The 25,544-nt window shown below is 39.1% G+C and overlaps 2 protein-coding genes across 7 annotated transcripts in view; both read right to left on the bottom strand.

Annotated features, from left to right (window-relative positions):
• baiap2a (BAR/IMD domain containing adaptor protein 2a) overlaps nucleotides 1-13,137 on the bottom strand; it is a 69,490-nt gene extending 56,353 nt beyond the window's left edge. For 3 of the 6 annotated variants that reach the window (XM_079457572.1, XM_079457570.1, XM_079457571.1), the window contains exon 1: nucleotides 12,887-13,136. In XM_079457572.1, the coding sequence (XP_079313698.1) occupies nucleotides 12,887-12,958 (72 nt within the window). In that variant the 5' untranslated portion in view covers nucleotides 12,959-13,136. Of the gene's footprint in view, nucleotides 1-12,886 lie in introns of all 6 variants that reach the window. The other 3 variants (XM_079457574.1, XM_079457575.1, XM_079457573.1) reach the window with 2 other exon arrangements.
• A 3,415-nt stretch (nucleotides 13,138-16,552) lies between these two features.
• ttyh2l (tweety homolog 2, like) overlaps nucleotides 16,553-25,544 on the bottom strand; it is a 29,508-nt gene continuing 20,516 nt past the window's right edge. Inside the window, exons 7-14 of the mRNA XM_079456815.1 lie at nucleotides 23,493-23,562; nucleotides 23,129-23,184; nucleotides 20,116-20,208; nucleotides 19,943-20,035; nucleotides 19,568-19,710; nucleotides 19,326-19,502; nucleotides 18,791-18,869; nucleotides 16,553-17,510 (exon numbers count right to left, since the gene is read on the bottom strand). Coding sequence (XP_079312941.1) covers nucleotides 17,430-17,510; nucleotides 18,791-18,869; nucleotides 19,326-19,502; nucleotides 19,568-19,710; nucleotides 19,943-20,035; nucleotides 20,116-20,208; nucleotides 23,129-23,184; nucleotides 23,493-23,562 — 792 coding nt within the window. The 3' untranslated portion in view covers nucleotides 16,553-17,429. The remainder of the gene's footprint in view (nucleotides 17,511-18,790; nucleotides 18,870-19,325; nucleotides 19,503-19,567; nucleotides 19,711-19,942; nucleotides 20,036-20,115; nucleotides 20,209-23,128; nucleotides 23,185-23,492; nucleotides 23,563-25,544) is intronic.

Raw genomic sequence — 25,544 nt, forward strand, 5'->3', positions numbered from 1 at the left:
GAACGTAGATTGACCGGTAAATCGAGAGCTTCGCCTTGTAGCTCAACTCTTACTTCACCACGACAGACCGTTACCCATTCCCCATGTATATTGAAATATTCAAATTCATATCCTAAACGTGCAAATAGCAGACTAAAGGCCTAAATAAACGACTTCTAGTCGACGATCTCTAGTCGAGGTCTGCCTTAATAAAAAGTACAATAGCAGATCGAGCTGACTTTAGGTTAGAGCTGGAAGTGTTTGAGTGATATAAATACAGCGGATTGTTTCACAAGCACTGTAATTAAAATGCACTTTACTATAAGTGTGTTTCTCCCAACATCAAAAATAGAGTTTCCCAGCAATGAGGTCCATAATAAATGATTGACACTACAAATGTTCAGAAGCCAACAACAGCAGGCCTTTCCTCTGAAAACATCACGCTGTCAGTGTTAATCTGATGCACACAGGCTTTCTGCAGACGGAGCACATGTTGTGTGTTATCCGTGAGGAATGTTTTTCAGTTCGGCGACTGTATCAGTATAATGTCTAACGCAAGACCCCGTCCTAATCGCATCAAAGAGATCATCTCTATCTCCTTCTGGCCAGGCAACTGGCTTACTTTAGATACACAATCCAATCTCCAGAAAATCTTGTCTCTGTGTTGATATCTTTTTCGTTCGGTTTAAATGATGAAAAATGTGAACCAGCTAATTTGGACCGTGTGCAAGAATGCAAAGATCCAATGATAGAAAAACATCAAAAATATATGAAGAACTGCTCAACAATATTTACCAGCAATATACATGAAATGAACACTTGAGCAAGTATTGTGTAGATAAATATTGTTTCTCACTGTATGACTGAATACAGAATCTGACTAGACAAAGTCTTTTACCCCAACAACAAAATATGATAGAATCGTTTAATCTTTCCTCTACAAAAGTTGATGAAAAATGAATAGGTTTATACGGTTAATTGCAATTCACTCCATTTAGCACTTTTATTCCACGTTTATTCTCTGACTCTGTGACCCATTTTAAGGTTGTGACCCCTCAGTGAAGCGCATTTTGAGGCCAGATTGCAGCCAATGAAGATCAATTTGACAGAGTTAAATATTGTACATCGACCTATTTAATGAGTGAAGAAAGGTCCAAACCACAGCACACGCAAAGCACTAACTAAATCACTTTTCAATGGTTAAAAAACAACCAGAGAAAATCCATGCGTTCTTTCACTTATCATGTGCTCGAACCCTGTTTAACCTTGTTTTTGGAAACACAGAGCAAGTAGCTGAAGCATGCTCATAGAGATCCTCTTACGATTTGTAGAAATGTTCAGAATGCACCTCATGAGAAACACCACTGGACTGACCGTACAACAGAACTGGATGCTGACCGAAAGTCTCTGACGAGGAGAGTGCGATATTGGCAAAAAATATATCTAGATATTTTCTGGGATTTTCATGTCGATCTACAATGACGCAAATGACGCACCTCGCACCTGCCGCACCATTTGAGAGCAAACAGAGACTGCGCAGCCGGTTAAAATGCCAACTGCGCTGTAAATGTGCATGCGTAGTGCTTGACTAAAGAATGTGCGCACAGGGCTGTTTTTAGTGGAGCTTAAAATCGCTTGACATATTCAATATTATGACTTCGCACAACGTTAAAACAAGATTCACGATATTGTCGCACTCAATATATGTTGCACACCCCTATCTCAAACGTTAATCCAACAATGTATTTAGACATGCGAGATGGCAAGAGCCCTTTGTGATGCATAACATTGAATGCTCAACAAAGATACCTAATTGTCAGTGCAAAATGAATCGAAATAAAGCGAATTAAAATCATTTGGAGAACATCAATACTGAGTAACACAAAAATCTGTTGGTCTGTGCTTTTATAATGTAATAATGCACAAGAGGCAGTGCATTACAGTAATTTTAGCATGTTCTGCCTAAGCACTCATAAACGTGGTGAAAACCACTGTAGCTTTGGCCATGAGTAGCTCTTATAAATAATTGCAACAGCAATGATGACAAAAGACAAGAGTTTCTAGAGGTCGACAGATTCATATTTTTGCGGATTAATCGGCACCGATAACAATAACTATCGTTAATCTGCAAAAATCCCCACCGATAGTTTGATCCAGACGCAGCAGGGAAAGCTTTACTGTGCTTTACAATGAGAGAATACGGAAGAAACACGCATATATACACACACAAGTCAAGACAATATAGTATATCACCAAAATCACACAGGTCATGTTTATATTTTGCACAAATAATTTAATACATTCCTCATAAAAAAATTACAAACTCTAAACACAATTCACAGACGTACAATTGTGCACAAATATTTGGCAATTTTTAAATGTACAAGTTTATCATGTGATGTGAATGTGCAAATCGTCACGCACATGTGATCCCCCTTGGATTTGTGTTTGTGTATTTTGAGACTCTCTTGGCAGCGCTGTCCCTCCCACTTCAGTTGTCATCCTGTTTAGCCAATAAGATTCAACCTTACCATTCAACCAATCATAACCGCAGAGAACTCAAGGAAAACGACTCTGCGCATCTTTTGCGCTGTGTGACTCCCCTCCTGTGTTGCCAATTTAGTAATTTTCAGCCACCAAATCCAAGTGACGATTTGCACATTTCATGATAAACTTGTACATTTTAAACTTTCGAAATATTTGTGCACAGTTATGCAGGGATAATAGGATGATGCATTATGTGGTCGGCTTTAGTTCCATCCCTCTGCACGCCTTCAAGGGTTGCCTGTTTTCGGAAATAATCGTACAGCTGCATCTGTCTTTTATAAATTTGATCAAACTAAAGACTGTAAAGTATGTAGTACCATCTATCGGTACTCAAGATTAATATGAGATTGGCAGAATCTGTGTGTGTTACCTCCGCTTTAAAATGCATACACTAACACTTTGATGAATGTGTGGTTGGGGGGAGTTCCTGTAGTAATGTAATTCAATCACAATCCGCTGAGATTCGAAAACATATTAAAATGTCAAATCAACGTTTGATGCATTGCTTATTGTTTTACCAATATATACAGCAATTATCTGTACACAAATGCATTTTCACGTTTGTAGAATCCAGCCAATCGATTTAAAATAGATGTGATCACAGCACAATATGCAAAGAACAAACAATGTATGACCAATAGAGTGAATGTAACATTATATAATAAGAAGTAACATTATATAACAAGAAAGAAAGGATGCTTGTTCTGGCAGACTACGATAAATAGAGCTGTCACGCCATTGGCTGGGATAACAGTGCATCTAGACTCGATTAGTCCAATTAAATAAAGCCAGGTGTGAGTTCACCCTGATCAGTAGCAGAGGTATCAGGGCAGAACAGATTGGCTGAATCTGAAATGGCATACTTCCTTAGTAAATAGTAGACAAAAAGCAGTAGGCGAACGAATAATATGGGAAATCGTCAGTATTCACAAAACAGTAGGCTGAAAATACCCTGGTGGTGGACCATTTCACGCAAGATTTGGACGTGCGTATACTAATGTTGCGTCCAAATACGCCTACTCACCTAATGTGTATTTTTAAACAGAGTAGTATGTCCGAATCGTCAGTATTCATAAAAGTGTAGGAAATTCACGGATGGCGAACTGGTTACGCCCAGATCCTGATGAACTCGGAGACAGATACTAGAGATGCTTCTATATACCATGAGCCCACGGGACAGTATCGAACGCAAAGCCCACAAAACAGTCTCAGCCGACTTTCATGTAAACATTAACATGTTGTTAATAATTGTAAAGCAAATGTAACATCAGCGTTGACCTTGATTTGTTCGTAAATAGAACGTGTTTCATATTGTGCATAGGTTTAATTCGTAGAATTGAAATACAAAGCATTAGTATTGAGCTTAATTTCACCAGTTTATTTACATTCGTGTTTTATATGTATATTTTCCCTCCACAATGTTATAAGTTGCTTAGTCGCAGATATAAGAAAATACAGCTTCAGTTGTTGCGCTTTCATTACATCACATGGCTGATCTCTGGCCCACACTCCAGAACAGAAGGTGGCGGATATGCACCTCAAACGTATGTTGCCACCCGCCATTAAAAAGTAAAAGAAGAAGAATTACGTCACATGATCACGCATGATGTACAACAGCCGATGGCATTCGTACTACACCCATTCAGGGAAAACAGTACCACCCATTTAGCGCTCGTTAAGTATGTACTTATTGAAATGAAGTACCTACTCATTGAGTTTGCCATTTCAGATTCAGCCATCGTGTTGGTTTTGTATTCGCTGCAAAGCAATTGGGTAAGAAGCACGAGTGATCCTGTTAGACAGCACATTCAACACATAACCCCCTGACCCTGTGACAACACTTCATATCGCTGCTGCTCACGCAGGGTTTCCATGGAAACATCGGAGAGTGTCTCTTTCCTCTGCAGGTTACATGTAGATTGATTTATTTTTGAGAACTTCATTAGGAACGGACTCCGTGTCCCTCTGATCATTAGACTACTCCATTCAGAACGCAGTGCAGCAAAGTAGATGCAAGTTTTAATGTATGCGCACATTGTTACTATACTATAGCTGCGTTTTAAACTCTGCATGAAATCTTAATGCGCATGTGCGAGTCATCTCTTCATTCCAATTAAAACCAAATGTTTGTAATCATTCATCACGATAACAACGGCTCCTCTGAACTGACTTCTTTGATGAATACAGCTGACGTCACAAATAACTGCTGTCCTTTTCGAAACCTCATATCTCCATATATTGAGATTTCAATTTCTGACCATAAATCCTTATTATTACTCATATTTGTAACTGGGTTTAGCAAATATTTAAACGATAAATGTATTAAAATGTGATGGTGACAACACCGTATAAAATCATTGAAAAAGTACAGACAGTGTTTTTTCTATTTCATGAAAAACAGCTCATTTGCACTTACGAGGTTTCAGGATGACAGCGATGAAATATGACAAGGTACTTCTCAACCCCTCTCCCTTCACAATCCTTTTTATTTCTAATACATTAGAAACATCTAAAGGACGGACATGATTTAGGAGAATAAAACATTTTTAGTGTAAAACAACAGAAATTTGAATCTGCACCTCAAAAAAGCTAATAAATAGTGTGCTTTTGAAATCCTGGAATGCAATACATGCATTTTCTTTTTTTACATATTTAACAAGAAACGTATTACGTAGTACTTTCACTTATTAGTTGTTATATTAAGTAAAGGAGGCATATATTTAGTAAAGTAAAGAGGCATATATTTTAGAAACTGTTCCTCTAATTTAAGCCATTTCAAGGTAGATACATACAGTATTGATAAGATTGTAATATCAATACATCACCCAGACCAGGTTTGTTAACCTACTCCCTCCTAGATGCACACAATCGTCGCAGGGCATCAAGCTCAGCCTCTAATATACCGCAAAGGAGATCAATTGAGACAACCTCAGCTTTTTATCAGAGGCAGAATAAGAGCAGGTCGCTCACAAGAGAGCTTCCCTCAAGTTACAGAGGTTAAAGTTGACTCCTTCAGAGAGGCGCCATACAATTTTCCCCCGTTTTGTCGCAGCAGGGGTGACCTCCGCGACCCCGACATAAAGAAAAAGTGCTCCTATAGGAAAATACTAATTTGAAGGCCATGTGCTCAAATGATGTTATGCATGCAAGACTGTATCAAACCTCTTGTAAATTAGTCTTAAATTCAGAAGAAGAGGAGGTGGATTTCGGCCGACTCCGTGACCTACCGCCCGCTCCTCCTCCCCAAATAATTACAGGCCCACATCTCTGCACAGCAATTACAGACCATTTCCACAAGGATCAGAAACCTCTCTCTTTCTCTAACCCACTCCCTCCCTCACTATTCTCTCCCACTTTCATCTATTCTTTCCACAACCAACCTTTATATCTCCTTTTTACAAGACACTAATTCTGATCATTGAAGAACAGTGTCCCAAGGTTTGCTTTTAGGGCTGCAACGATTCCTCAAATAATTCGAATACAAAAACAATGACTGATGCACAGCCCGCTAAACCCTGGACATATAATGTAAACACAGAAGACGATGCAGAAGAATTACAGAAAAATCTACTGGTTTTCATTTCTTCTCTGACAATCGCGAGACTGCGACAGACATTGTGTGTGCGGGCACGTTAGAATGGTGAGAGAACATTGTGCTCGGTACGTTCCTTATCTTTAAACTCAACTTTTAGTACTTCAGCCGGTGTTCTGCCAATTTATGCTGCCCTGTCAAATTTTACTACCTCCATACAAAGCCGGACTAACCCCTCCCCCAAACCTTACACCTCAATTACCCCTCCCCGACCCAATCTCAACACGAGGGTAGCAAAATTCGATTGGTAGCATAAATTGACAGAACACTGGCAAAGATTATCCTGTCTGACTAATGCGCATCACAGTACGTATTACGTCCTGCTTAAACACATGCGTGCCTAACAGGGCTGTATTTACCAGTGTAGCACGCATGCGATACAGTTTGGCAGGTGCAATAAACAGAGTCACTTGTTTGTGTGAAAGTGCGTTTGTTGTTGTGCTTGATTCTGTTTGAGTTTATGGCGCACCGCTATTTAACTTAGTTTTAGTCTATTTTGCGAGTTAAACTTGTTTAACGGCTGCATTGAGTTCATATAACTAGATGTGGACACCGAATCCTGTCATTTAAACATGCCATCTGGCTGTTCTGCAAGTCTGAGTGAATGAATGAATTCCAGAGTTGCTCTGGGAGTTTATTTCACGAACATTTTACTGAGTGAAGCTAACACGCACTAAAAAAATAAGCGTTTTCCGAAGACTTGCCAAAATAAAAGTTCGGTTAACTACAGTAGTTTTATGTGGACAAATATATTACTATTTAATAGTAAAAAATTAAAAAAACTCAACTTTGAAAAATGTAAACTAATTTAGGTAAACTAAATCCATCATGCATTAGCTGAAGTTAGTTGTTTATCTTTGAAATTATTATATTATTATAATATTATTATTATTCTTATTTATATGCATTTGGTATGTGATACGGCAATGAAATGTACTAAATGGGTTTAGTTGTCACGGATATTAATGTAATGTCAGCAATAAATATGTACATGTTTCTAAAAAGGAAACAAATTAGTTGTTCAATTTAAGAGACCTGTCTTGTTTTCGCTTGTATATTTAGTATTGCTCTTTAATAAAGAAAAAGTACTCGTCATCCAAATAATCGATGAATCGATGGAATAATTGGTAGAATACTCGATAACTTAATTAATCGTTAGCTACAGCAGTTGCTTTGTACATAAACCATCAAACGTCAACTTTCTTCATTTTGTTTTTATTAAGGTCACTTTAAAACAGTCTTTAGATGCTTTAGGTTCTCTCACGACTGTTCGAATGCCTTTTAGATACAGATTTTATAGTTTTATGGTGTCCCAGATCCAGTTAAAGACGCTTTCAGTACTTATTATGTGGATTCATTATTTATATCAATTTTACACAAATTGCTTCCCTCAATTATAGTGGGATTTCTACAACTAACAAATGACTACTTATTAGTTTATCATTTAAAGTAAAGTTGCAAAAACCTGCTAGTACCGTAAGATCAATGATTTATCACGAGAAAGGTCAGTTAGACGTCATTTGACTTCAACCCACATTAAAGATAAGTATAAAGTAACCGGTTATTTTGCTAATTTTGCAATTTATAACACGGGTCTGACACAATAAAAGGCGTTCGTTTATCAAGAGGTTTTAAATATCTGAAGGCCTTACATCTTCAATTAATGGATACGTATAGCCCAACTATCCCACGTTCCATCGGCATGAGTCTTTCCCCTCAGATAACCTTGTCAGGTTTAATGTGTTGATTCATTATATAATAAATCTGATGCGTGTTGCTGCTAATGTTTACAAAAGGTGCATATTTTATGAGCACTCTGGAACATTACTTAAAGAGCTCTGTGCATTAGAGAGAGATAAAGAGAGAGAGCTCTTTGAAGAGAGAGAGATAGAGAGAGCTCAGACAATGAGATGTGGCAACAGCTCACAGCCAACCGCCCCCAGACCAAGAGGCGTGTGGGTGTGCGGAGTGAATCTCTCTCTCTCTCTTATAAAACCAATTCCCTTTCAAATGACTGTCGGCAAATCTATGATAAATGCAGTCTCTCTGGGCTTAGGGAGATGTGACGTGGCAACAAAAGCAAGGTTTGTGTTGAGGCGAGCAAGGAAAGTTGTTTTACGCTTAAATATATTGCGAGTCGTCGCAGGGGTTGATTCCTTGTTGATCAGGATCTTCTTTCACCCTAAAGGTCTTTATTTCGCGATCACGACCAGCTAAATCTCCATAAGGTTGCTTATCAAAGCTACTTGTAAATTATTGGACACAAAGTATTGATCTGACATTTACAAACTCATATTTTAACAAATGCAAACCTTCCATGAGTGGTATACCATGTCGGCTTTAAAGTGACAGTTCACCCATAAATAAAAATGCCATCATTTTCTCAGTCTCTTGTCATTTCAAGCATGTATGACTATTTCTTTCCGCAGAACACAAAAGAAGATTATTTTGAAGAATGTTGTTAACTGGCACCCATTGACTTGCATTGGTTTTGTGTCCATAGAATAGAAGTGAATGAGCATCGCCATTGTTCGGTTCTTCAAAATATCTCCTTTTGAGTTCTGCAGAAGAGAGAAAGTCATACAGGCTTGAAATGACAAAAGTAAATGACGACATCATTTTTATTAATGGGTGAACTATCCCTTTAAGCCCAGATATGATGCTCAAACAAGACAAACATGCAATTATTTGTAAGAGATTTAATCTCATATTTTAACAGCTGAATATTTCAAGTATGAATGTGCATCGCTTGAGATGACTCGCAGTTTCCGGATGAGTCTGCGCTATCGGTTTTACCTTGGAACTTTGCAACTGACCAATCAGAATGAAGTATTCCAGAGTAATAAAAGATGTTAGTATATCACATTACTTAAAAGTTGTCACGGTAAAAATGAACAGCTGCCGTGGTTTACATTAGCACAACCAACTTTGAAAAAGAAAGACCATAACTAGACAACTTATAGGTATAAAGTTGCCTGCATACTGCATTATAGTGTCGCAGAAGAGGATTTGTTTGCAATAGAAAAAAACATTATAGAAACAGTTCGCCCGAAACGTAATTTCGTCCTCAAGCTCCTGTCCTACATACTGTATGCTGTTCGGTGGAACTCGAGATTGAGTTACATTCCACGACATTTCCTTTTGTGTGGCATTGAGTCATACAGGTTTGAAAAGACACGAGGGTAAGTATTTACACTGACAGACATTACGTTTGGGTAAACTATATTTCTAAAGCTTCTCACACAAAATGAACACCTAAAATGAAAACCTCCCAGCACATGTAGCTCCATAACAAGAGCTTCTGTGTAAAAGGAATGAATATCACTGTACGTGTCCTCAATGTCTGTATCTCTCTTCAATCTGTGCGTCTCACCGAAGTGACAAGACAGAAATGTTTAATAGTCATGTTGTTGCTAAGAAACCACCTGTCCAGATTGCCCACACGAACAAGTTCTCTCGCTGCGAATATTTTTTTTTTAAGTTGGCTCTCGGTAATGAAATAGGTCTCTGAATAAACGAAATGTCACACCTGTCGGGTATGATAACCCTTTCATCAAACAGATTATGGGAAAGTAAAATGCATCTCATACTGTAACAGAAGCCTTCGCTTGTAATTTGCTTTCTCCGGTATCACACAGAGAGAAAAAAACACCTGGACACACCTATGGGTTTCCACACGGATTGTGTGAACACGCTAACCATGTTGACTATTTGGGAGAAGTGTTTGAGACGCTCCCCGCACATTGTCTCACCTGGAGACGTGACAAGACATGTACTGCCCCATCATACGCCTCGCCCAACAACCGCTTCCAGTTTCCAATCAACCATCATTTTCTTCATCTGACTTCCGGGCCTGAAACTGGGTCTGTTTTACAGATCTACACAAATTCTTCAAGCTACAGGAGCTCAATGAGACACATGTTTCCGTTCTGAAATGTGTCAGAACACGATTTACAGTGAAACTAAGTATGCTTTCTTATCAAAGCCACAAGGGACGCGAGATGTTAGCTTATTCTTCTTGTTACCCATGTTCTTTTTTTTGGGGGAATGTCACACAAATCTCCACATGATCTAACTTTTTTTGACCAACTAGAATCAAGGCAACCCAAAAGCAATGGGGTGAGAAAAATAAACTTGACGTACCCAATTGAAGTATTTTTCTTAGATAGGTTTGCTTGCGTCATCACTTAGTTTATTAATAGTTTGGCACAACATCCTGAAATAAGTCAAACAATAACAAAGCACACACTCAAAACAACCTTGTGTACTGTGTATAAAACAAGCTAAAAAATGGGTGTGATAAGATAAATAACAATTATAATATTCATAAAACAGTATAGCACAAATACATCAAACATCCATGACTTATTTATGAAACAATTTAAGAGCACGATGGATAAAAGGCAGCTCGAGCATTTTTTCCATTGTGGGGGGAGTCCTAGAAAGTTAGGGCTCCGCCTCAACCCACGTGAGATCCAACCCGCCTACATCCAACCTGCATTACATTCCAAATGTCCTACACCCTTCATAGAGTAAAGCTCCTTATGTGTAAACTCTGGAGAGAATCTTACATTTACATTAACGTATTTGGGAGACGCTTTTATCCAAAGCGACTTACATTGCATTATCATTTACATTTTTTTTTAAGTATGTGCAAATCCCTGGGATCAAACCCATAACCTTGCCATTGCTAGTGCCATGCACCAACCACTACGCTACAGGAAACTTGTCTCTTAATGCTTTCGTTTAAAATTCACTTGGCGAAAGAAGCAATAAAAAATATGATTTTCATTTTAGTTGTAGCGACGTTTTGTGTGGTGTCCCCTTTCTGAAGTGCCCTTCGAAGGGCAATATATTCTGTTTGAAACACACCGCCAAATATGATGTTAGAAGCCACGCCCATAACTGGGCAGATCGGGGCAGGGAGTCATTATGTGTTGGGAATGGGCGTGGTTTCTGGCATCACGCTTGAATGGGGTGGGGTTAGATGTCCAACGCAGGCTGCAGCGAGACGCCTCTCAGTGTTACTCAATTCAACAAAATGGCAGCTGTTTGCAAACGTGCAGTTTAACCAAGTGCTTTTTGAGCACATTCCATTTATACATTTTGCAAAGAATTGCCAAAACATCTGCATTGTCACGCTGTAACATATTCGACATGTGCACCGAAACTACAAGCTTCTCCATGAATTTGCATCTACATTTGCATGCCTGTGTACAGTATTGTTCTTCACTTAGACTGCAGCGAAGTGTCTTCTTGACCCCATACACCCAGGTGAGCGAACGCCACGGATGTGACCCTCCAGCTGGTCAGGGTGTCGTCAGTTGGTACTCGCAGCTTGTCTGCGTCTGGAGGCTGATGGGATAATGTAGCCGAGCGATCCGGCTCAGCCTGGCACCATCTGTATGACTGGGCCCCGGTGTCGGGAGTCTGACTGATTGAGGGCTATGACTCACAGGTAAGGCTTGTTTAAAACCCATGGCAACCCCCGCGGGATCATTGCCATGACCTGCAGGTAGGGAGTGTTCTGTGTGCACAGTTAAGTAATAACGGAGCATGAACACAATTGCGCGCACACCTCCGCCCTGTTAAAGTCACACCCTGGCATTGAGTCATGATGACACTTCTGCTCCATTGACATCCCATCACCACCACAGCTGATGTTTGCCTCTTATCTTTCCAACCTCACACACAAGCGTTCAGAGAACACTTATCAACAATACACTCCATTTGTGTGCGTTAAACCGTCAGAAAACCAACAGACAGCCTCGCGGTCTAATTTAAAGCTTCCCATGAGGTCTAACCCACTTCAGGTTTAACAAATATAAACCGGCAAGGAAAACTACAACGTAAATATCAGTCAAAATGATTAAAATGTAATGTGAACCACGCCGCACGCCAGTCCTCATAGTCTTGCTGTGCTCAAAAACCAATATAGAGAGAGATAGAGGACGTATCCGCATGTCCTTGATAAACCAGAATAGTTTCTTTGTCCTCCTTTTAGGTGTTGGACTTCAGGTGGCCTATTTAACAGGCTTAAGTATCTGATGAGAGCTGTAATCCTTCTGCCGTGGCGAGTATAAACTTTTTTTTTAAAGTGACAGAACAAAAACTGCACAGGGAAAATCTACAGAGACTACAGTGAGATTGAGCTGCAATGCATTGACCAAACCTGTTGCAACACATGAGTCTCGCCCTCCCAAACAGTATACTGAAATGCCCTACAGGGCACATACCATAAACACTGCAACCTATAGAAGACTATAGATAGATAGATAGATAGATAGATAGATAGATAGATAGATAGATAGATAGATAGATAGATAGATAGATAGATAGATAGATAGATAGATAGATAGATAGATAGATAGATAGATAGATAGATGTGTGATTTTGAGAGAGACAGAGAGAGACAGAGAGACAGAGAGAGACAGAGAGAGAGAGAGAGAGAGAGCGAGAGAGAGAGAGAGCGAGAGAGAGAGAGAGCGAGAGAGAGAGAGAGAGAGAGAGAGAGAGAGAGAGAGAGAGAGAGAGCGAGAGATTTAAATCCCACTTGCTATGACCAACATCAACAACAAACTTGTTCTCCCGTCGAGTTCGTTCATAATTGTAAACATAAACACGAAACCCACTATAATAGCGATTTCACGCAACGCCCCGAACACGATTTCACTTGCGCGTGTCACTTTTATCGCATTATGCTAATGGAAAGCTCAACACCTGCGATCGATAATAACTTCTTGCGTTAGTTTGTTGAATGCACTTTACCTTATAGGCATTCTCCGTGATGCGGTGGACCTCGTCGGCGCGAGACATAGTGAACTCTTCAGTTAAAACCATAAACGGTGTCTGGTTGAATCTGATGTGTTATCCGAACCGTGTGTCTCGTGCGGTGAATGGCAGCTGCGGATCTCCACTCCGATCCGATCCACTGGAGTCTGATCTCAGCTGAACACTAACGTGCGGAGGAAACGGGGCGGGGGCGGGGCCTATGTGAGAAGCGCCGCCCGTGGGGCGTGACTGGGAAAGTTTGGTCCTGCTCCTTTAATTGCGAAGAAAAGGAAGTCGTGTCCTTCTGGTGCACACACACACACACACACACACGATCCTTGCTTGAACTTCACTGCTGATCGTGTTTTGTGTGCAGGTTTAACACTCAGTAAACAGGTGCCTGTTGAGTTGGATAACCACAAACAAACAGTCCTAAGAACATTTTATACAAATGTTCTGTATATTAAATGTTCACTTGTTTGCATTCATCATCAGAAGGTTTGCATTAAATTCAAACATGAGAGGATTGTTCATTCGCATCTGTCAGCACGGATTTATTTATCATCAATGGTTGATATAAGGAGCCCCCTGGTGGTCAGAACATGACATCGCACCAAGAACTCCAAGAACAACCACAAACTCACTGCGTGTTTTTCTAGAAAATGTTTAATGTCCACCAAACACATTTTCATGACATTTCTTAAAACCAAAATCACCCAGCTCTCCATGCTAAATGGAGACCCTGATTCCAAATCTTCCTCATTCGGGTGTATACATAGGCTATTCGAGAATACATCCCGTAAAAACCTGCCAACTGCAATCGATTCCCAGGGAACTCCATTTCATTAAAACAAAAAAGGATTGAGCGAGTTTCCTAGTGTCGAAGATCAAACATCAGAGTGTTGCTATGCCGCAGCATCTCTCTCTTCAGCTTGATTCGTGTCTCTTTTCTCTCTGCAGAGACAAAGAGCACAAAGAGAACAGAAAACAAAAGACAAACAAATGTTTGTCTGTGTCATGCTCTGAGACAGTGTTTCCTTTGACTCTAATAAAAGCAACATCTGTCTAAACCTTCAGGGAAACCCTGGAATGATTGCGTCTTACTTCGGCCCGAGAACGAGAGAGAAGCACAAGACCAAATGGAAACCCAACTGGTCCTCAGTGATAAAGATGGGATATCTGGCAAATGATCACAGCCCCCTCATCGTGCCGTGTGGAAGATCCTGCCAGCAGTTCATCGGTTTGCTGTTAGGGCAGAAATCATAAAAAGCAGTGAAACTTTAGAAGCAATCAAACCCAGGAGGAGAAAATGGCCAAAGCCATAATAACACAGCTGTCATTCGTCTGACATCTGCTGTACTGTTAAAAACACCATTCCTTCGATTCAAATTCAGGATATTTATTGCAATTCTCAAACCATGAATATGAATGCTTTCGAGGGGGCTCTGAAGATTTTAATTAATCCTAATGGTGAGACCCAGGACGAGGAAGCACGTCCGCTCTAAGAGTTTTATGTATAATCCTTTAATCCTGAAACAATGTCCATAGTTCCCGAAACATGCTGTTACAAACTGCCCTCAGCATGACACCAGCACACATACAGGCAGATAATCAGCTTTGCTCCTAATAACAGAATTAACATAACTGACCCCTGAAGGCTGTTCACTTGTTACCGCAGCAGATGTATAAATCAGGTTTGTACAAAAAACTAAAACACGCAAAGGATTTTTGCATTTGCCTTTTTGAACTTGTAGTATGGAACATCCTCTATAATATAGTGCACAATGGAAATCAGCGAAGGTTCGAACTGAGTGTTCAATGACACTTAAAGTGAATAATTCATGTCATTCAGTTCCAGCTTCTCAGTCGTATACATCAGCTGATCTCAGCTGCGTTTTCCGAGCAGCAGAAGAGCTCGACTGTGAGATGAATGAATCACACGTGTTAGCGAATCTGTTAAACCAAAACCACTTCTGCCAAGTACAATGCAGATGGCACCACGTCAGCATAATAACAGTAATGCGCGATGCATGATGGGTAAATTTGGGTTATCGTTTGTTGTGCTGTCATGAACGTTAACATCGTGTAACAAAATTGTAATTTAAAATGACTGTCTTTGTCCAGCTGTAATGTGACTTTCATCTGATACTGTTTAAGTTTGCTATGATCCAGTGACACTATCCAATATAGTGACAAGATAATGCAGTCATAGAAACACTTTTCATTCAGAATGTTGTTTGGTTGAACTGTGTTTCTCCTATGAAAGCTGTCAAAACATGCAACATCGCAGTAAAAATATGAATGCTTGTATGCACACCACCGATACTGATCCTGCACTGTTATGATAAAACATTCTTTAACTTTTATGCATTTCATTCTATATAATCACGTTATTTTCAAGAAATCACGCTCTATTGTATTCAATTGAATGAAACACTTTTTTCAGATTCCGCTCTGTTCTAATCTGATATATTGTATGATTGACTGTATAATGTAATATTGTATATTATGTTATTTTCTCTACACTACTGTATAATGCTGTATATTATAATCCTTTATGTGCTGCTGTGTTTTATTGTATTCTACAGTAGACATATTCTGCAAATTGTGTTCTACTGAAAAAGAAACTCGCTCTATATTATTCTCTTCCGTTTCAGTAGGACATCTGATCAAACCCCTTTATTCGCAGTTCAGGAAAGGTGATTTGAGATCCAGTACAGATGTGTATTGGCTCTGTATAAAATGATGAGGATTATTTGATTTTACCAACCACCCTCCTCCTGAGTTTTTTTTTTGCAAAAATGCCCCATTGCCGAAAAAACATCCATAGGCAATAAACCAAATCCCTCCTTGCATTCTTCTGTCACATATGATGGGAATTACGGATTAGTTTATTTTAGGATTTATTTTTGGATGTGTTAGGATCAAGAGTGTGTTCAGAGTACATGGGTGAGTGATACTGCGACTTTTTGGCGCCCCCTGTAGTTTACAGCGCGACATTGCAAATTACAATGGAAAGTCCCAATAAAATCAAAACGTAGCACATTAACGCTGTTGTTAGTGCACTTTATTACTAGTTCTTGTGGTGAACAATTTAACTTTAAGAGCCAAATCCCATTTCTTTCTTTGTAATGTTTAATCAAAATCGGAAAATCGACACATGACTTCATCAAATGAATGTTTCATTGAAAATATGACGAAGATTAGCGGAAGATCAGCAACAACCTGTTTCCACATTAAAGCAGCTTATGCGCAGTACTGAAGCATTTCTTTCATTGACATGCATGCACTTTAAAATGTCTGGCACTGTGCTTAAGTGCAGGTCAGGTGTTGCAATCTATATTCCTCTCTGGTTAAACTCAGTGTGATGATCAGAGCATCACTAGACGAGGTGTTCTGAGGTGTTGCTTAGTAGTTTCTGGGGTACATGAAGCATAAGAATGTGTTTGACAGAATAAACCTTGCCTTCATTTTATTACTTTTGATACATAATAAAACATGAAAATGTGACTTACAATAAAAATGATTTATTGAATCAAATGTGAGAAAATTGTAATACATGAATAATAAAAACATCACTTTTGAAATGTCATGACAAGCAAAAAACAAGGAATGCTATAATTTAACATGTATATATATATATATAATTTTATTCTTTTTATTAAATTCTGTCCGAACAGTGGTTATGATGAAAAAAACAATAAAGACTTTTCTTTAGAAATGGGAATATCTAGATAAAGTATACAGTACTTAAATGGAAACACAAAAGTACTTTAACTAGAAAAATAGGCTCAGTCTGCTGTACTGTACAGCCAGATACTTCCGATCTTTGCATTAAAAATCCAAATTGTGCTTTGTTATATTTTTATTCCAGAGGCTGAACAATGGTTATCTGGAACGAAATACGGTATTTGAATGCGGATTACTACTGTAGCTTACACATACGAGGCGAAATCACATCAGGCATAACACTTTATTTCAGGCATCAAACATAACCCATTTATCTCATGCAAAATATAATCACAACACCAGATCACCTATTCTCTGAGACTGTACGAGTCAGTGCATCATGTGCTGTCTATTTAACCATTACACAAGTCTGAGGAATATTCCTTCAAGGCTCATTACGGAGCTCAAGGCCTTTACGTGGAAAAATTCAATTTATGAATTCATTTTTCTTAAAACCGTTAACCAGTGTTTTCGTAATATAAAGTTTACTCAAATACATTTTAGAGCTTTCCATTATTACTTTAAATAACACGAGACTGAAGCAGTCATCATTTCAATGGCATTTTACACGGCATCAAAGTTCACTCAAAAATCTCTGAGATATCATATGCCTCACAAGACGAAAAAAAGTGTACCTTCAGCGTCTGCAGTCTTTGAAAAGTCTTCAAATATTTGTGCTTGAGCTGTCCTCCTTTGAGAAGTTCCATCAGAACGGATGAATAGGACACATTTTACATCTTTATTACCTTCTGCTTTAGAGTACCGACAAGGAAACCGTCTGACGCTGCCAGAGTCTTCGGACCCCGGGAAGCTACACCTGAAAGTCTGTTCCGAAGTGTCGGATTTGAGCATCAGTCATAGACTGGTAGGTGGTCCTCATGCTGGGTGAATACTGCAGTCAGTAAAGAGAAAACGGAGAGATATGAAATTCTGAAAACCTCTCACACCGGAAACACTGAAGTGCAGGAAAAGAGAAATAATGTTGAATGTTTAGGCAAAAAATGCAGCGGAGGATGAAGGTAAATATGTATATTTTCAAGCTGAACAAACAGCTCGGCCAGTAAAAAAGAGATGTGCGGAGATGTTTAAGAGCTGCGTGATGAGAGGCGAGAGGAAGTTAAGGAGAGGCAGTGCGTCTTTAGATGGCTTTTGTGGGGTCAACTTACTGTTTTTAAATGTCTGAGGATATGACTTGAAATGTGATAAAAGACAAGAAGAAAGAATTAAATTAGCTATTTCAAATATTCTGTGAAAAGAATGTGGTGACAGATAAAAATGATGCTGGGAATTGGATCATTAGATAGAAGACTGTCCTGTGATGAGGTTTACGCCTCCGGCTTTACACCAACCAACATGACTGAGAACATTTCTACAGCTCTGAAGAAGATAAAAATACTGCATCCTTTTACGTGCAATTCATCTTTGGCCCTTCAAAGTCGGATGGAGAATGATCTGTCCCATTTGGGTTCAAATGAAATGAAGGTTGTAGTGTTTTTAATGAAGTTTCATTCATAATTTATAGATATTCTCCTTCAGCCCTTTATATCTGCATAGATGTGAGCATTATAATAGATCTCAGTCAAACAAGAACATTTGTAACAGCAGAGGGCAGTACAGCTCCATTTTTTATATATTCAGATTCACTGCCACATGCAGAGAAAACATCATGAATAAAACCTGAGCACATTAACTCAAATACTGTATTATGGCATTATTGTGCATGATTCATTGATTCAGATAATATGAATAAAATAATGAAAGATCATTCGGGGGAAAAGTTGACTAAACGGAACGTTTCACCCAAAAATACTAATTCTGTCGTCATTTACTCACCCTCGAGTTGTCAAAAGTGATCTGATGAACACAGAAGAAGGTATTTGGAAGAATGTAGTAAAGCAAGCAGTTTGACTACCGTTGTCATTTTCTCCACTACGGTAGTCAATGGTGCCCCAAAACAAGCATTCTTCCAAATATTCGTCGCTGTGTTCGTCAGAACAAAGAAATGTTTACAGATTAGGAACAACTCCAAGGTAAGTAAATGATGACAGAACTGAAGAACTGTTCCTTTAAATAAATACAATGCAATGAATAAACTTCCATCCAAGAGATCAGAGCAAAACACTGAAGCACATTTAAATTGAGTTTGTAAGTGAAAAATGTAAATCAAAATACCGAGGGTGGCGGCGAACCTCTCCCGATCAACGGGACGTTTTCATAGCGAGGATTTCTCTCAAACAGCATGGACTGGTTCCTGTAGCATAGGAGAAATCCAGAAAAGTGGGTCAAGCACAAGAGAGTTTGACAGCAGTTTTTCCACAGAATGATTCGCATCTCTATTTGAACTCCACACTGCTATTATTCTGAACATGCCCTTTTCAATGAATGATTCAATTACACAGAACTATCAGCATGCATGTCATGACTATTGGCTTTCTATTACTTTACTGCACCTACTAGTCAAATATTTGCCATATAGAAATATCATTTCTCCCAAAAACAAACCTGTTTGTGATGTTGGACTGCTACTACTTTGATCACAACTGTGTATATATATATATATATAAAATCCTTTCAGCTAATTTATATGTTCAAATAAACATCTTTAGTCCGATTTTATAAGCTGTTTCTCTCATTGGGATAAAAAAATGTGCACAAAAAATTATTGGTACACACTGTAGGGCCCCAAACACGCACATCCAGCACTCACATGTACTCTGGTGTACTGGATGTGGCCGGCAGAGGGGGGTGAAGGCTGGACTGGCTGCCCATGCTGCTGCTGTAACTGCAGAAACTGTGAATCTGAGCTCGGCTCGGGTTATACGCAGTGATGCGGCGTGACGGGTTGAAGGGGTCTTCCTCATCGATATCATCGTAATCCCTGTCCCTGAGGATGACACACGTCAGCTACGCTGGCCACGTTAAACCATATAAAAGAAAGTGGGATGTAACCTGATGGCGATGAGGGTCCAGGCTCGAGGCAAAGCACACAGCAGGGCACAGAAGGCACAGGCCGCCAGCAAAGAGAACACGCACAGATACAAGAGCCCCTCTACACCGTCATAACAAACGCCGAGAAGAGCCTCCAGATAATCCTGAATGACACAAACACTTTAGGATGAAGTCTGTGGTGTTTGGATTGAGGCATTCTGTAACACATGACCATCTGCGACTTTGAAATCATTTGCATAATACGATTTACACGAAGGTAGCATTGGATAGGAAAAGTGGAGCTGTCAAGATGTCTGACCCTCTTCTTAAACACGATATGCATCAGATTTTGTCTATGAGAGACACACAAAAAACACCCTTGGAACAATAACTCACTTTATGAAGACTACGGCAGTCCAGTAAGGCGGTGAGCTGGTGCAAATTGAACTCAGAGGAGTTTAATAGCCGCTGAATTCCTAGCAGATCTTTCTGGAATGATTGAAATGAGTGCTTGGAGTAAAATGATGCAGATAATGCGGTGGAATGTCTGTTTTGGATGACTCTCTCACCTCTGCAGTGGGAAACACAGCAGGTGAAAACCGCAGCAAGCCCTGCACCTGAATCTGCATGGTGGTCAAAGACTTCTGGAAGATGGTCAGAGACTGCAGTACAGAAACAACAACAAATCACACAAATCAGATTATCTGTCCTGTAGACAAGTGGTTTTCAATCATTTAGAAGCCACAGACCCCTAAGTATGATCATTCTCATGTGAGGGACCCCAAACTTAAAATTGTCATTTTGACAGGCACGGTTCAATATTACAAGAAATATTTTTTTACTATTTTTTACAAATGATTAAACCCAAACCCAATGTTCCTGGCATTTGAATGTCGTGCCTTGGGTTAAAACCAAAAATAAATGGGTTTTCCCCACGGAAGGTCTGCATTTGTAAAAAATGAGCTAATAAAATATTTCAAATCAATGTTTGATGTTCAATAACTCACATATGAGGCAAGTAGCCGTGCAATAAGCACAAAAGCGTAGAATCCCAAAAAGTATTTTTAATAAATCCACAGGGAGTAATCCAAGGAGCTTGAAATCACAACCAAACGAAACATTCAAATAGAAGCAGACAAGGAACTGAAGAACACACAGGGCTTAGACTGAATCAAGAGTGGGGCGAGAGAACAAAGGAGACAGGAGAACAGAACACAGAAAACTGAACAACAGATGCATTATCCCTCACATAATGTTACTTCCTTATTAAATTTAAAAGAATATTCTTTTTTATTTTGAATAAATGTTATATTTTATTTTACTGTAATAATTTACTTTTAAAGAGGTGATTCGCTGTTTTTCTGTGTCATTGGTGTGTTATGAGTTGCCCATGCATGTATTAGACACGTAAAATAGTGTCGGAAAAAATATGTATTTTTAATCTAGAAGCGAATTCTCACCCGGACCTGCCCGAATCGCCTCGTGTAACCACACCCCTGCAAAAGTACATCAGCTCGTGGTATGATTTGACTAAGACAGGCCAAATGTAAACGCAGGTAAGGTGGGCCGTCTTGTAAATCTCATTGTACCGGTCCATCGACAGCGTAGCCATGTAGCGGAGACGCTGTGTGTTTCATTGTTTGCCCTTCCAAAGGACGAGGCAACTACAAACAAATGTTTACATTTTATGTACAACCCCAATTTGAAAACACTGTAGACAGCTATAAGTAGACCTCTGTTTGTTGAAATATGCAGATCAGTGTCAACCTTAAAGCTTTTTGGGGTAATCCTGTTCGCCCAACCAATGCAATTTGCTTTGTTGACACTAATGGCTCGGGCGTTACGCACTTCATCTTTAAAACCCTACGTATGTGAAATTGAGTTCCTTAAAATGCATGCGCTTCACAAGATATTGTTTGCAATCACGTGGTTTTTATGGCAGCAATTGATTTTCCTCCATAGGAACTCACTATCACAAACTCAAAGTACTTATGTTTAACCACCTGAACGACAACCAGGTGAGCCCAAATTTCTGTTATACCTTACTTGTAATAAATACTAGCTTCCGTTAAAAGAACGAGACCTTATTAAATGGATGAAGTGAATAATCTTCCCCATAGAAGTCCATTATAAGGAACCCGCTTAATGTAACAAAACAACAACCACGGAAAACCAAAAAAAATACATTTGGTTATCACTGATATCAAGCATAAACATGATTACAGAAAAGTTTTGTGTTCTCCGTTTGTCGCTGCCTTGAGCCAGGTTATGTGCTTTCTTTATAATGAACTTTAATGAGTAACAAGCTTAGCGTGAGACTATTCGATATAAGTGTTTGTTCTTTTAACAGTAGCTAGTGTTTATTACAACGAAGTTAATACAATTAAGTTTAATAGAAATGAGTTTTGATGTGGTCGTTGTTTCGGTATGTAAAGCGGTTTCATTATAATGGACGTACAGTATATGGGGGAGAAATGTCTAAAGCGAGATTTATCACTTTATCCGTTTAATCAGGACTCGATCTTTGCAGCGCCATGACAAGGTTCTTGAACAGTAAACTTGAGCTCACCTAGTCGTTGTTTAGGTACAGTAAACCAAGTTAAGCGTGCTAGAAAGTCATCCGGCTTGGCTCATCCCAACCACAGATTCAGGTTTCCAAGCCACTTTTATCTCTGTTTCTCAGTCAATACCTGCATTTCTCACCATCATGAACCTCTTTCATTAACTTTTGCTACAAAATAAAAACACCTTTCATGGTTTGATTGATTTAAACAGTCAAAAATAACGTAAAACACTGGTATTTCGAGTTTGTTATAGTGAATTCACATGGAGAAAATGACCAACACCTGCAGATGCCAAATTTATCCGCCTGACACATTCAATAAAGACCATAACCACACAGTAAACCTAAAATGCGTGTATTAAATTTACAATCTAAACACAAAGATGACATAAACTGTTCAATTATTTTGTATTGTGCCTTGTCATATTCTTGCTGACCACAACCTAATGGTTACAGATACTACTTTTGGGTCACCATTGAGAACCGCTGGCCTCAAAGATTTGTAAAACAAGACAAAGTTGCGCCATATGTTGAGGCGTTTGTTATTAAAACCTCTGGAGAGAGGTCATTTATTCCTAGTGATGTATACAGTACAAATAAACATATGGATTAAGAGTTATTAAGGACAGCTTATATTCAGGAGGGAAATGGTTCATGGATACATTTGTCGTGTACATCTGCTTTGTGACTTTACCCCTAAAAGATTGACATGAACAGATCATTGAAAACAGCAGCTTTACCAACACGTAATAATGTGAAAAAAGAATCCCACAGGCGATGTGGGAAAGCCAGACAAATCGATTTATCTCAAAACTACAGACAAAAGAGACGTCCTTTGATCAAAGTTTAGTTTCATGTCGCCTATTCATAATTTCGTTAGTCATGCGAGTTTTTACAGAAACGTTACAATGCCTTTAACGCGAGGATTAAAAGTCAAATGATTCTTTAAGCTCCTGTAAATTGCCCGTGACAGGAATTCTGCGAGGGACTGAGCGGGGAGATGCAGGGGAATTCTTTACCTGCTGGAAGGGATTGGGAAGAGTCTGGCTGCAGTACAGATAATAGTGCACTATATCTGCAGGGCACATGGAGAAAAAAAGACATCTCTTACAGTCTGTTCTTGTTTACACAGCAACACCTATTAAGCAAGCTGAATGAAGCATGTTGGCACCGACTGTATTACTCATTTCACACATAAAGAGGTTAGAAAATCATACCGGAAGTCATTTACATAGAATTTATTTCTTAAAGGTACAGTAGTAAAAACAGCATGATTATTTCTATGGAACATTGTTTAATTTTTAACAAGAACAAGTAGTGTATTTTTTCCTATCTAAATAATAGCAATAACAGTTTAATGCGGACAACACAGACGATACTTACCTGAGCTTAAGGAGTCTTTGGTTTGATTTACAATGAACTTGTCGGGAGCAACACAGAAATCACTGGTGCCCTAGGACAGATCAAAAATAGAAAGCCACACAGAACTGGGTAAATGTGTTTTAGTGTTCATACACGGCAGGGTTTCAATAACCCGAGCAGAACGCTCTGCAGACTATACGAGGAGTTCACCCAGAGGCTACTCTTATTGTGAAGATCTGTGGACGGCAAGAACAGAGAATAAAGCTTGGAAAGTATCCTGCTGTAACCTTGAAAATATATTTTTTGCTCTAACATTTTTAGTGGAGTAGGTCTTTTTAGCCTCTTTTTCTGATGGTAAAGAGACAACAGGGAATGATGGCAAGGTGAGGGGGGGACGGGTGATGACGCATGTCAGATGACCATGATTGTTTGCACGTAGGACATCCTTGTTGCTCATCCAATTAGATTATATAATTTGGTTATGTTTTGGGGCTGGTACTCATGATAGGACCGTGTATGTTTGGCTGAAATGATGTTATGGGACCAGTGTACAATCCAAGTGCACAATCAAATATAAAAAACATGAGAACATCAATCAGGATTTGATTCCGTTCTTACGGAATTGGTCGACAAAACAGGCTTTCTGTCATAATCTCAGGCCAGCTGACAGTCTTGCCTGGGCCCGGGACAAGATAATCTTAGATGGGCCCCCCCGTGCCCAGATCTCTCCTTTTCCCTTGCTCTTCCTCTCCTCTGCTCTTCCTCTCATGTTCCTCTCCTCTGCTGTTCCTCTCCTCTCATGTTCCTCTCTGTTTCTTACCTTGCTCTACATTGACTTCACTAGTTCCAGCTTCACCGTCTGGGCCCCCCCCTATCCTGGGCCCGGGACAACAGACCCGTTTGTCCCCCCCTATCGGCGGGCCTGATAATCTTGTGTGGTTTTGTTCATTCAAGCAAAGAGAACCACATTTGTAACTATCACACCTAACCATTGATGTTTCCACTGGATCTTGTTATCAGTAACAGAAAGAACTGCACATATAATCCAGTACACTGTGGATGACTGACCTCTTCTCTGACCCTTCATTGAGCAGTCTTAAGATCTCTTCCACACAGACGTCCTGACTTTAATCACTGTCAGACTCATGCTTGAGTGCACGTCTACCTGACACCCTCAAAGGCTGGAGATAATAACGTTCAGTAATTCAGCCAATTCATTGATACTGTGTGACAGGAGCATTGCCCACGGCACCGAATGCCTGAAACAGCAAAACACACTAAATGCGGTCTGCACCCGCTTTAACTTTTTCTTTATTATTTGTTCAATTATTTGCACCCGATAGTCTGCTGGAGTCAGACAACATCATGCAAGGGATGTCTCCTGGAAAGTACAGTAAGTGCACACATTCAGATGTTTTAGAATGTGCATATGTAAAGTTGATCAGAGTTCAATATTTACTACCCACTTCCTATTTTAGTTTTTAATAATACACAAAATTGTGTACAAAGTAAAGCACAATAAGTGGAATATATAGGACTTCATTAAAATGTTGAACAAACATCAAGACTTCTGTATGACCTTTTACATATACAGATTTCTTTCAAAATACAGTAAAAACATGATTTTTATGCAAAAAAAGTCATTTCAGGGTATTTTACTGGTGGCCCAGCTGCTGGAAAATATATATATATATATTTTTACAAAATTTTCAGTACAAAATTTCAAATTACAGAAAAGGAAAGCAAGTTTACAAGAAAACGTAATTTTGCATGGAAAAAATTTATGGTACTTTCCTGGCGCCCCAGCTGCTGGAATATTACTGTTTTTAGAGCATTTTTAATTTTTGAAATACAGCGAAATATATAAAATTACAAAAAAAGACTGGAAATTTACAAGAAAACGTGAACAACGTTATTTTACGTGATTTATTTTTTATGTTACTTTCCTGGCGCCCCAGCTGTTGGAAAATTACAGTTTTTTTAAAGTAAATGCAGTCAAAATGTCACATTACAGAAAAAGACTGCACATTTACAAGAAAACATGTAATCTTCTGTGAAAAAAATATTTAATGG

Source organism: Barbatula barbatula (genome assembly GCF_947034865.1).
Source record: "Barbatula barbatula genome assembly, chromosome: 5".
Taxonomy (NCBI): domain Eukaryota; kingdom Metazoa; phylum Chordata; class Actinopteri; order Cypriniformes; family Nemacheilidae; genus Barbatula; species Barbatula barbatula.